Source organism: Schistocerca serialis, chromosome 5, assembly GCF_023864345.2.
Source record: "Schistocerca serialis cubense isolate TAMUIC-IGC-003099 chromosome 5, iqSchSeri2.2, whole genome shotgun sequence".
In the NCBI taxonomy this organism is placed as follows: Eukaryota; Metazoa; Arthropoda; class Insecta; order Orthoptera; family Acrididae; genus Schistocerca; species Schistocerca serialis.
In genome coordinates, this window is record NC_064642.1 from 626,930,417 (window position 1) to 626,944,579 (window position 14,163).

The 14,163-nt window shown below is 40.0% G+C and overlaps 1 protein-coding gene across 1 annotated transcript in view; it reads left to right on the plus strand.

Annotated features, from left to right (window-relative positions):
* Positions 1–13,141, plus strand: part of LOC126481376 (coagulation factor XI-like) — a 170,882-nt gene extending 157,741 nt beyond the window's left edge. The window contains exon 6 of the mRNA XM_050105086.1: positions 8,770–13,141. Within this exon, the coding sequence (XP_049961043.1) occupies positions 8,770–8,957 (188 nt within the window). The 3' untranslated portion in view covers positions 8,958–13,141. The remainder of the gene's footprint in view (positions 1–8,769) is intronic.
* The last annotated feature ends 1,022 nt before the right edge of the window (positions 13,142–14,163 follow it).

Here is a 14,163-nt window from a genome sequence, read left to right on the forward strand (position 1 = left end):
GTAGAGATTACAGTATTGGTGGGCCACCAGGGGTGCAGACCCACTGCAGTCCTTGTAGAATTAATGGTATTGGTGGGCCATCAAAGATCCAGACCCACTGTAGTCCATGTAGAGATGGCCAGCAGCCACTTATTACGACTGTGCAGGTGCACAATCACCATCGAAGAGTCTTGCGGAGAATATAGCAAGTCCATAAACCACCACTTGTCCACTCACAAAAAAATTGTTTGAAATGTCCTTAGAACCAGCAATGCTGTTATCCAGTCCCTTGCTGAATTATTAACACACGTGCAAACACTAACAGTCCCTACTTCTCACATATTGTCCATATACTATGACCAACAGAAACGTGTGCAGTGAAATGTAACTTACAAGTTTCTTAATTTGATGAACTGGTGTCAATTACAATTTTATAACATCAGAATACAATAACAAAGGTACAAAATACATCATTAAAGAAAATAATAATACAGATAACATTTGTAGAAAAACAGGCTTTACAAAAGAATAGAAATAAATAGATACATCAGTGTTACAGGAATTATGAAATAAGTAAATACATAAAAGATCAGAATAACTTTTGAAATTTCAACTTCACACATGAGCATTAAAACAAAATAGAATAAATAATGTCTAAACATCTTTGCAAAGTAAATAACATATTATTAATGCCAATTATATTTGAGGATAACAGTATTCCTCATCATAGTTCATGTAGCTGAGTATGAGAAAAATTCTACAACATAAGTCTTATGACGTAAACATATAAAGACAGTAAGAATATAAATATACAAGAGTACACAAATACAGCGGAATAACAGAAAGGGAAAGGACAGGGTTTGTTTTACTGCAGTATCTTGCAAACAAAACTTTCTTTACTTCTTGGAGATCTCCCTTCGTTCTTCATTATTTCAAAAGGTGCTATCTATACCTGCTTTCTGTATTCTATTCATATTTCTTTCAAAATAATTATTTCTCAGTGTACAACACTCATTTTTGCCCAAATCTTTTTCATATAACTTCTCAATGCATTTTTTCCCTATTGTCCATAAACAGTTACTTACATAGTCTACCCTCTCTTAAGCTAACTTAAATATACTAAACTCAGATGCTAAACTAAGGGACGAGGCAATGCAGCAGCACAAAACAATTAACACAAACAGCAATGAAAAAAAATGCTGATTTGCGAAGCAAGCAGCATTATAGAAATTAGCAAAGCAATTGCAATATTACAACTAATATAAGGCAATATGCAGCAAACAATAAAAACAAATCATTAGTAAAACTGGCTTAACAGAATAATACAAAGTCAAATTCAGTAACACTATGCCTGGCAAACAGCAGATATCTAAACATGACATAGCTCAAGCAGAAAAAAATATTACACTAAAAATGGCCATGTCTAATACCTATGTCACATCTTAACACTAGAGTGATGCATCACGAGAACTTACACTAGCGGATAAGTTACCAAATCGTAAAGAAATTATTTATGCAATTCCTGTGAAGGGAAATGTCTATTTATGTGCCCTCATTTTCTTGGAAGTAGATCATAAACTTCTTATTGACTGGATCTGTAGGCATAAAATAACTACATTAGTACATATATTAAATTTTATTTTAACCAATACTGCAGTGCAGCTAGAAACTAGATATTAAAGAAAATGAGCAAATATGTACAAAGGAAGGCATGAAACATCACTCATTAGCCATATGACATTTCATAAGGTAGTAAAAAATTCTCTCAATTCTCGAGAAAGACGCTTGTCATAATCAGGTGTGCAGATGTAAGTATCTTTCCAAGTAATGAGCGTGTCGTATTTGCGATGCTTTCTACAAAGGAATGTCAATAGCGAGGATAATGGCCTCTTTTTTTTTTTTTTTACACCTAATGGCTTTCTTTTGTCAGACGACTACCTCTCAGCTGGACACCCAAAACGCATTACGTGCAGGTGGTCACTTAACTTTCTTGCTGAAATATTTACGCCAACAGTTTCTGCCACAGTGACAGTCTCATATAAAAATATTTCACAGGTCAAGAATTTGGGTTACACATCTGTAGAAACAAAATCCTATAAATATAACAGCGTCCAAAAAATTTTCGCCAGCATTGTGTTACATTCACGCATATACACACATTTCATAACTCTTAAAGTACGATTCTTGGTTTCCAACAACCTTTTTCACAAACCAGAGTCCCTAACCACTACTCATTATTCCTTACCTTATTCGTCAACACTTCTTCAATATTTCATCATAACAGATACGTAGCATAATCAAATAACTCATATAGCATCAGCTTATTGATCATAACCATACCGCAACAGCATAATACACATAGTTATCATAATAATACCATAACACCTCAGCCAAACCTCAAAAACGTCGTAGCTTTCTGCAATAATTTCAAAACTGAAAAAAATTCTCTGCTCATTTCAATAGTGTCATCAACCTCAAATGTACTTTAAATATCATGATCCCATACCAAACACATCATTCAAAGCTCTGATAGTATCACAATGGTTCCGAAAAAATATGAACAGTTCTCAAAGTACAGACAAAATACAGTTTCATAAGTGTGAAGTTATCCAACGGTCTAATTACGTAAACATCTGCCACTGATGTAGTAAAATAAATATTTGTCTCTCTCAGTTAAATGATCAGATAGCTGTGTAATTCTGTGTTAGAGAAATATGGTACCGATGTGTAAAGTTGTGTAAGCAAATACCATATTAGCTAGGGCTCCTTGTGCTTGCCAAACACATGATACACAAAGTAAGCGTGTACCCCCCTGAGGATAAATGTAATTATATCCTCAAGTGTTACAGATTACAGCAATGGAATGAAATGTATCACAGAAAACTTTCTTTGTAATTCAAAAATCTTGAAAAATAAATGGCTTAAGTACAAAATTGATCAGTCAAATGCGTGTCCTGTAGCGCTAAATGTGCGTCTTGCTGTAAGATAATCTCTGTGGAAGTGTCGTAGTTATCGTCCTCTGAAAGCTAAGTTCTGCAGAAACCAATGTACGTACCTCATGATACACCAAATTTCAAGTAAACCAAAATGTTGCATTAAAATCTCATTAGCAGTACTGGTAAATGTTCTAAGTATGTGAGCCTTATAGTCATTACGTAATCGTGCAACTAACAAGCAAGAATGCACACACACAATAACACTGTGTCGTCTCTTCACAATAACAATGCATTCAAAATTTCTGTTTAAATAAGTTCTCTTAGTTCTTGACTGGATATTTAACTTCAAACATTGTTGCATGTTTACAGATTCTATGTCTGACAAAGCATACTAGTAATGTAAAGTGAAAAGTTATATGGCAAAGACAAGGTTAGAAAGCAGATTATCTTTCAATAAACGGTTTTACATGTGAAATGTAAACTTCAACGCAACTATCATGTGGTATACGTCGGATTCTATAAGGTCCATTGTAAACTAGAAAGAATTTGTGACTCAAGTGTTTCTTCTTATGTGACAATGAATGAGCTTTAATGAGAACTTTGTGACCAATATACAATTTCTTTGCATTTGCTTTACCGTGTAGTTTTCTCCTTTTGTCTGCTACAGATTTTATATTTTTAAGAGCCAAATCAATTATGTCTTTGTGTCGAAGTTTACGTGTATTCGGGAAAGGTACAAGCTCTCTGATTCTGTTCGGTGGTTCTTCATTCTTCAGTACAAGAATAGGTGGTAAAGCAGTGGAATCATGAGGCATTTCATTCAGCACATTTTGAAATATGTGTAAATATCTGTCCCAATGCTGATGCTTTCTGTGACAATAAAGTCTGCAAAGCTTATTGATTTCTTTCATAATCCTTTCAGACGGGTTGCAATGTGGTGAGTACAATGAAATAAAAACAGGTTTGATTTTATGATTCCGAAGCATGCGTGACCAAACAGCAGATCTAAATTGCGGTCCGTTATCTGAAATGACTTTAGCAACGTGGCCAACTTCACGTAAGAAATTTTTAACAAAGGCATTGGATACAGATCGTCCAGTGGCTTTACGTAACGGAGTGAAAGAAACAAATTTTGAAGTAAGTTGAACAGCGACTAGAACGTACGAAAATCCATTCGATGTTCTGACAAAGGGTCCCAATAGATCAACTGCAGCAAATTCTTTTAATTTAGAAGGAATGATAGGAAACAACGGAGCACGATGTGAGATAGTAGATGGTTTAGCCTTTTGACAAAATTTACAAATAGACAGGACTCTTCGAATTCTCTTTTCCATATTGTTAAAATAACAAGTCGTTCGAAGAATATGATAACATTTTCGTGGACCAAAATGTGCGTAGCTGAAATGAATGTACCAAATGAGCTTATTAACAAAATCGTCAGGAATGCAAAGTACCCATAGCTTGTCATCAACAGTGCAGCGTTTGAACAGTATGTTGTTTCTAACCAGATAATAATGCCGAATCTGTTTGTGTGTCTTTTCATGCCATTTGCTTTTGATGTCTTTCCAAATCGGATCTTTATCTTGTTCGTGAGCAATGTCCTTTAAAGATGTGGTGATGAAGTTTTCAAAGGCGACTTTCTGAATGTAAAGAATACTGAAATTTTTTTCGAGGTTGCCTTCTGTGTTACTTTTCTCAAGCCCAGCCGGTGCGTGTGACAGTGCGTCCGCAACAATGTTCTCTTTCCCGGGAATGTAGACTATTGTGAAGTGGAATTCTTGCAGAAACAATGTCCAACGTTTTAACCTGTCATGACTTAATTTTGAAGACATAAGAAATTGTAATGCACGATGATCACTGTATACTTTTACGAGCTTACCAGAAAGAAAGAAACGGAATTTGTTAAATGCCCAAACGATTGCTAAAGCTTCTAATTCAGTAACGGAATAATTTTTTTCAGATTTTGTTAGCACTCGGCTAGCAAAAGCAATGGTTTTCTGAACAGTAGTGTCATTTTCTGTGGCTTCGTGAAATAAGTGGGCACCAAGACCGACTTTAGAAGAATCCGTGCTAAGGCAGAAATCTTGTGACAGATCTGGATGAATTAGTATTGGCGCGTTAAGTAGCGATTCTTTCAAAGAATTGAATTCCAACTGTGCTTGTTCGTCCCAGTTCCAAATAGTATTTTTTCCAGTGAGAGAACAAAGTTTTGGTGTAACAAGAATTTGCATATTCAGAAAACGACGGTAAAAATTTACGAGACCTAGAAAACTGCGGACTTGTTTTTTTGTGGATGGAACTGGAATGGCTCTGATTGCTTCTAGCTTTTCAGGATCCGGCTGAATGCCTTCAGAAGAAATAATATGTCCCAAAAACCTCACCTTTGACCTACCGAATTCAGACTTTTCCAAGTTAACTGTAATTCTAGATTCTGCAAAAATACGTAACAAACTGTTGAGGATGCGATTGTGTTGTTCCCATAAAGCTTCTGCTATTAGAATGTCGTCCACATATAAGGTGATGTGACGTTTTAAGAACTCAGGTAATATGGAATTTAGCCCGCGAATGAATGCTGCCGAAGAAACGTTCAAACCAAAAGGAAGTTTCCGAAACTGATAACAAACGCCGAAACAAAGGAAAGCTGTGTATTTTCTACATTCTGGATGAAGTTCGATCTGATAAAAGCTGGATCTGAGATCAATAGAAGACAACACTTTTACACCATTAAAATTTTGAAGAAGTTCTTCCAACGTTTGCGGCCTGTCTGTTTCAGGAATGATGATAGTATTGATTTGTCTCGAATCTAAGACAAGCCTGATCGATCCATTTTTCTTTTCAACAGCATGTAATGGATTGTTGTATGAGCTTACTGCAGGCTCAATAATGCCCTCATTAAGCATAGATTGTATTTCTGTTCTAACACGGTCCCTATAATGCGCCGGAATTATGTATGGTCTAACACAAGACTTAGTATGCTCACGAACACGAAATTGGTATTGAAATCCCTTGATTGTTCCTGTTTTGTGAGTAAAAACTGTGGAATGTGCTTGTAAAATCTCAAAAAGGTCTTGCCTATCAGTGTCATTACAATTCTCAATTGTTTGAATTTTATTCTGAATTAACTCATTAGTATCAAATATGTCGTCGATATCATCCCTGTTAGTACTTGCAGAGTGATTGTTAGTGTCTAGTTCCGTAGAAAATTCCGAACTGTTGTCTAACAGAAGGTAAAGCCGATTAATTTCCTCGTCATGGTTTGAGAGCCAATCTTCAAATTTCAGAGCTATTGACTATGATTATCAAGGTAAATACATTGTTTGTTGTCTTTCATTTGCTAACTATCCCTATCAGTAGTTAGTGCCATCCGTAGTTTGAATCTTTTATTTAGCTGGCAGTAGTGGCGCTCGCTATACTGCAGTAGTTCGAGTAATGAAGGTTTTTGTGAGGTAAGTGATTTCTGAAAGGTATAGTTTAATGTTACTCAGGGCCATTCTTTTGCAGGGATTTTTGAAAGTCAGATTGCGTTGCGCTAAAAATATTGTGTGTCAGTTTAAGTACAGTCTTGTATAAATTGTTCAAAGGGGACGTTTCATATGGCGACCCTGCCAATGCAAACTGGACACAGACTGCACACAGCACAGCCAGTGATTTTCATACAGAGGTGGCGTTACCAATAAAAAAACCTAAACAGCCTACTTACAACTACTTAACCTAAATTACCCTAAGCACAAAGACACACACCCATGTCCGAGGGAGGACTCGAACCTCCGCCGGGACCAGCCGCACAGCCCATGACTGCAGCGCCTTAGACGGCTCGGCTAATCCCGCACGGCCGCAAGGTTAATTACATGAAAGCAATAACTAAACAAACGGTATACCCGCATCACTGCAATATAGCGCCTCTACAATGATGGCGAAACACCAGAAAGAAAGCTAGGTTGCCAAACCCAATTACATAGCCTCAGCAAATTACAAATACGGGGATTCAGGCACCTCCTGAACCAATATAATTCACAGAGTGATGACATCTGCAATGCCAGAAGATATGTCGAAACCGGCACCCGACCGTTTTACGAGAGAAAGGTACTTATCTGGTGTTCGAAGACGTTTGGCAGGGAGGTCGGCTCAAAAAAATGGTTCAAATGGCTCTGAGCACTATGGGACTCAACTGCTGAGGTCATTAGTCCCCTAGAACTTAGAACTAGTTAAACCTAACTAACCTAAGGACATCACAAACATCCATGCCCGAGGCAGGATTCGAACCTGCGACCGTAGCGGTCTTGCGGTTCCAGACTGCAGCGCCTTTAACCGTACGGCCACTTCGGCCGGCAGGTCGGCTCAAACGCAACCAACTGGGTAATGAGTGACGAGGGGGGATCTGGCCACAGCATAGAAGAAACACGTTATCGCTCCAGCTCAGGAAACACCAGAGGCTCACACAGTTTAAGATATACTGAAGTTTACGAATCGAAGCTGAAGCTTGTCGCTTCCAAAGCGAGCCTAGAATTCAGCACAGCGGAACTGGCTTCAACTCTGTAATGGGTGTGCACGCCCCAAAGCTGGCTGGCCACGCTACGCACGAAGACGGCACTCGAAGTCAGCCAAGGATTCAAATTGGCCCATAAATATGCCCAGCAACCACTCGCCGGACTCAGTGCTAAAGACGCTTACTCGCCGGGTGGACCTCTCACACCGTCCTCTTTGGTCCGTTACCACTCCCCAACTCGCCACGCCACAACACGCCCCGTCCTCATTAACAAGCTCGAGCAGAGATCTTAGTGGCCTCAAAGCAGAGGAACATCACACGACAGATCTAGCTAGTGGTGCCAGTAATTCGAAAGGCAACGCCATAAACCCCGTCACTGCTCAATTTCCCCTCCTTAAACCAATGGATCCCGGTCCGGCCTACAGAAGACTAAAGGGAACGTTCATTAATGGGCTTAAGATGATTAACGTGCACCCTGAGGACCTTACCAGTGGCCAGGTGCCTGACAGGCAAGTTAACCGGTCCCTGAATTTTAATGATAGAGCATGGGCCTATGGAACGAGTAATGAATTTCCCTTTACTGTTCTAGCGATCTTCCCATTTTCACAATGTCGTTCAAGATGTTGGAAGCTAATCCATGACTTGTTTTCACTTTTTCCACAAACTCCTCGATGACGATACGCTGCTCATAAAGCAAGGGGCCTCCGGTTTTCTCATGCTTCTCTGTTCTTTAGAGAGAGGAGGCCTGCCACTTCGTCCTTCGGACTTGTTTTGTTACAATCGCAGCCTTTGTGCTACATAAGCACAAAAAATGTTTCAAATGGCTCTGAGCACTATGGGACTTAACTTCTGAGGTCATCAGTCCCCTAGAACATAGAACCACTTAAACCTAACTAACCTAAGGACATCACACATCCATGCCCGAGGCAAGATTCGAACCAGCGACGGTAGCGATCACGCAGTTCCAGACTGTAGCACCTAGAACCACTCGGCCACTCCGGCCGGCCACATATAAGCACAGTGTCGTATGATGGAACACTGTTGCTTTACACTTTTGCCAACTCAACATGGGATATTTCTGTGTTGTCCCCCCTCTAACGTAGAAAAGGAGTTATCGCACGACACTCCACTTCATCAGTGGGCTTTGCCATTTTGTTTTGTCTGCTCTAGCGACGTGGTGCGGTACTATGGCGCTGGGATTTCAAAGTGTATCAGAGGCGCAGACATGTGACTGCAAGTAAACAAAAATTAATTAAATAATTTTATTTCTTCGAGGTGAGAAAGCTTCATGACTCATAGCTGGCATGCAGGCGTCATTTTTCTCTACATTCTCTAGCAGAAGTTGCTCGACATTTCCTCTTGTTGCAGGCATTGTGTCGTACGGCTACGGCTGTGGGCAGCGCAACATGCCCGGCGTGTACACGAACGTGTCGTACTACAAGGACTGGATCGTGAAGCACATGGGCTCCGGCTACCAGCAGCGCCTGCGCTCCAGGACCGGCGCCGCTAGGCGGGCTGGCCAGAGAAGGGGCGGCGCCGCTGCGAACGCCGACTGAACCTCGTTCCACGGCGGTCACCACTGCTGCCCGAAGGCGCGCCTCCACGCTAATCCTCGTGACCACTCACCGCGAAATTATCTGGGCTTCCATAGCCGCGATTAAGTGCATAATGAATGTGCCTCCCAAATGAACGTTCTATCGCTGTTCCTTTGTTTGAGTTCCTCGGTACGTAGATAATGAGATGCTTTTCACACTTATTAACGCCATTCCGTGTTTCCGGTATTTCAGTAAATAGCACTTGGTTCCACACAAATTAAATTAAATAGTATATTTCACGTAGACCCGAGTAATAAAATTTAAAAAAAAAAATTGTAGTCTTCTTTTGAAAAACCAATTTAGTAGCCGAGATATCTATGTTGACACACTAACTGTAGTACTAGTTTCGCCATATCTGTTGCCTTCCTCAGTTCTATAAAAAAAGAAAATATTTCGACGTTGTAGTTTACAGCATGCACTATACCTATTTCATGTTATATTTCTTCTATTAATTCCAACGTTAAACAGAATGTGACGCTCTTGCAGTAGTTGTCTGTAACTGATGTTAGGTAGAGAGCCTGTATAGGGAGAGAGTGGCCATTGGTGAAGCTGCCCGTGATTGGTTGATTAGCTTCGGCGCCATTTTTCTGCCAAACGTCTCTCGCGCTTCCTATGTTCGCCATGCTTTTGAGCTGAATTGAAGTTCATAGGACTTTTGGAAACGATTAAGAAGTATTTGATTTATTGAGAGACTTGTTATTCGTTGTGCATGCATGTTCGATTTAGTTGTATATCGTTTTTAGTACGTAATTAGCGTTTGCGTGCATAGTGGTAGCATCACAAGCTTTTCTGAAGCCAATATCTGACAGTCCTTGCTGGAAACGGAAAGTTCCTGTAATTGTTGTGCCATGCTCATTCGACTTTATAGCGTCAAACTGTATTTCGTTGCGAATCAGAACACTAGGCATTATTTAGGTTTCAGTATTATTTCCTGACTGTTTACGCAGCCAAGTGCTAGGCACGTTTTCCGCAGTTGTGGTTGCTGAAACATTATTCGTAGTAGATGATAATTGTAGGTACTCTTGAATACAGTTTTTAATAGGCCTACTTACTGTGGGGTAGAAGGGATACGGTAGTTTCCTTGTTATATTTGATCGATATTATAGTAGCCTACATTTAATATTACCTGATTTTTGTAATCTTTTTCGTTTGTTATTTACGAGAGGTTTTCCAGTTGTTTATTTGTGACATGCAAAAAGTTTGAAGACGTGACAAGAAGTACTAATACGCCTCAAACTTTTTGCGATGTCACAAGTAAACAACTGCTTACGACTTTCATTCATCTGACGTAATACAGCTACGTTAAATCTTTAGCGTTATGCACTTCCGATACAAAACAAATGCTATACACTATACTTTATTTATTTACGTTACTTTCATTGCAATATGTCAAGTAAACGAACTTCAAAGGAGATAAATGCAAGTAACGAATAATTTTTACAGCCACTGTATCCAATTTTCCTGTGCTGTACGTAGTAGGCTACTATGAGTATATTATAGCTGTAAAGAAAGGCACTTAACGAATGATTACGCGATATTGTCTTGTGCTTTTGATTCGGTGAGTGTGTACTCCACTATTCCACTAGTGGCCATTCAAAAGTCTCGCCCGCAGTTTGGCAGAAAAATGGCCGCCGCATCGTCTGGTTGGCCACCCTCTCCCTATACAGGCTCTCTATTGTTAGGCAGTGCAGACAGCCATCTCGTGGTACCTTTGAGTACCAAATCCTGACAGTTGCAGTGGACTGTGCGCGGAAGCTTCTCGGGCTGACCTCAACCAATAGCGTAACGCGATTTTGTAAACATCACTATCGCAACGCCTCAGTGTTGTCACAGCTCTGTAGGCGGCTAATGTTTTCGCCTGCAGCCGTTAGCGCTTCGCAGTTGAAAGCTGGCAACAGTGCTGTGAGCTGTCATTGATCTTCTTACACCACCTCGACTATAGCTTCCATTATACTCCAAATGCAGTTGTCAGTCGCTCCGTCGCAGTCAACACGGCTTTAGACCACAAAGTGGCAAGATGTGCCATGTACCTGTCTTGCTGGCGCCATGCACACTCAACGTTGTACACACTTTATGACGGGACACCTAGCATGTCATTCTAGCGCCTCGACTTCTTTATGGCATGCTTTTACTTAAAAAATTTTTGCTTGTTAGAGATATTCATCATTATATGTTGACGTTGGATTATATCCGGCCATATGAACAGAATTTTATGAGGGTTGTTATTTTACGCCATATTGTATATTTCTCATGTGGCAGACTGGTGTAAGGATTGTACAGGGTGTGATACAAAAGTTTCAATACTTAACTCAGAACTAGAAATTCATTGGACATTTAAGTACAGCGGACTAAAATTCTTCAAAATATGATGCTTCAGCTTCAACACAGCGCTGCCAGCGCGTCTTCCACTGTTTGTATCCCTTCTGGAAGGCCTCGGGTGTCATGCTGTGAAGGGCTCTCATTGAAGCCTGCTGGATGGTGTCGATGGAGTCGAATCGCTTCCCTACTAAGCCTGTCTTGATTCAGGGGAAGAGGAAAAAGTTACTTGGAGCCAAGTCAGAGCTGTAGGGTGGCTGCGGCAGTGTTGTCACGTTGTCAAAACTTCGGCGGCGGCGTGCGACGTGTGAGCGGGCGCGTTGTCGTGGTGGAGAATCCAATCACCCTTGATCGCCGGGCAGACGCGGCGAACTCGATCCCTCAAGCGGCAGAGCACTCGCACTAAGACAACGGTCATTGTTTGCAAGTTCCTGCACTCTCTCCACATTTTGATCCGTTTCCTTCCTTAAAGGCCTCTTGAATCATACCAAGAATCTCCGCGCTGGTTTTGTCCAGTCGCACGCAAAACTTAATCGCATAACGCTGCTCCAAGTGCTACTCCATTTCTGACTCTTCTACTTTTCGACCGAGCTCAATGATACGCACTCACGCTGCAAGCGATGCACACTCTCTAGAGTTCTGGAGGTAACTGCCACAGTGTCAGTTCGTTCCCTGACACCCCCACTACTTCCCCCACCCAGCGGAACCGGTCCGCGTGCGCTCCCCTACTCAAAAATGAATCAGTCTTGAAACTTCTGAATCACACCTTGTATGATGTAAGTACCACTGTCTGCGCTCATGGTTACGTAATTTTTGTCATTGAACCATTGCAATGCCCTACTACACTTTTAATTTTTTGAGTGTAATCCTGTAAACTCGACAAAATGTTCAAATGTGTGTGAATTCCTAAGGGACCAAAGTGCTGAGGTCATCGGTCCCTGCACTTACGCACTACTTAAACTAACTAAACCTAAGAACAACACACACACACACCCATGCCCAAGGGAGGACTCAAACCTCCAGCAGGAGAGACCATAATCTCGACATATTTTTTTATAGATCTGAGGATGGCAATACATATTAGCAAAATTAGTAATCCAGTATTGATATTAACATAGCGATCCTGCCACATAAATTGGTTTTCAAAAGAAGAGTACAATAGAAAATTCTAGATCGCCTCCTGAGCTAAATACCGATGTCAAGTGACCACAAAAATTTTGATGTGATTCTTCAGTTTATCCCGGCGTATTTGTTGCTCGAACAGTCCACGGGTATATTGCCGGTTCATAGTGTCCAACGGGCACAATATTTCGGCGAAATATTGTGCCCGTTGGATACTATGACCCGGCAGTATACCCGTGGACTGTTCGAGCCACAAAAAATTTGTTCACTTGATATAAAAACTTCACGAAAGCTAAATTCTGCATTACATTACCAATTTTTTTAGTTGGCCTCCGGAGTTTGTACTCTGTTTAGCCATACAAAACACATGGTTGCGTGGAACACACAATTTTACAGAGAAAATGAATCCATATTTACAGAATTTAAAGCTCAGCCGCCACAATTCTTTTTTTCCAGAACAAAATTTTAATTGATAACATGACAAGTAGACATTATTGTATTATCAACTGACGATATTTCTTAAATTTAATCGTAAGCGATAAATATTGTTGTCTTTCTACAATAATTTTTACACAGTCTGATGCAGGTTATCTAACTGTGTATATAATTGAAAATGCAACTATGAAAAAATCTTTAACTTCTGCGAAATATCGTGACTGATTATGAAATAAAATTGTTAGTGAAAGCCACGTCCTTTGCTCCACAATACTTTAACTTTTCGTTGCATTGTTCACTAGTTGGCATGAAATAGCAATATAAATATTCTTTAATTAACCTTGTGCAGTAAAAGTTCTATCCTTAGTGAATAGCGCAGCAAAGAAATTTTATCACTTCAGTTCAATAAATTACCGCTGAAACCTCGTTCTCTCAATATGAATCCAAAGTGAATGCCTTTGCTTTTCATGAATGTGATTCCATACGTTCAGCGATACTGTGTTGCATCAGAGCTGAAATGCGCTAATCTATGATTCTACGGCAGCAAATACTTACACTTTTAATTCAAGGTTCTGCGTCGTGACTGTAAATAGCAGGGAGCTACGTGGAGGGTGAATAGGCTGTAAATTAGTTGTACTTATGAAACTAAATTACGTAATTAAGTGGTTTACTCAAAAACAAAACAAAAAGAAGATCGTGGAGCAGATTATATTTAATCCGTCGCCCTTCACACATCCCCACAACGTGCATAGACAAGTATTTAAAGATGAAAACTAGGGTTCTGTGAAATGCAAGAAAAACACAGAACACTTACCAGAAGCTTAATGCCGTATACCATGAGAATTAGCCGTTAACGATCCCTAACATTTTAAGTGGCGATAACCGTGCAAAACTCATCCGCATTCACACGTAATTCTCTCCATTACAGAACTGTTAAGATGGCTTCCAACAATAGTATATTACTGCGTTCAAACTGTCCATAAAACCTCGGATCGTAGCAATCCCAATTCATTACAGTTCTCATCGTCATAATATTAAAGTTAAAAAGAAGTTCTCCATTTTCCACAGAGCGCAACGCCCTATTGTAATAGACTGTGGCATGTTACTAGTGGATGTGCACAGCGTATCATTACGTAAAGTTAAATGTGCTCACATTTTCAACAAAATTCATAGATTATTTACGCGCAGAACAAAACATAAAATTAAAAATAGTGGGAAAAGAGGTCTCAGAAAAAGTAATAGAGAAATGTGAATTAAAATTCTAGTACTGTCAAAATCTACAGGTTTTCCCTAC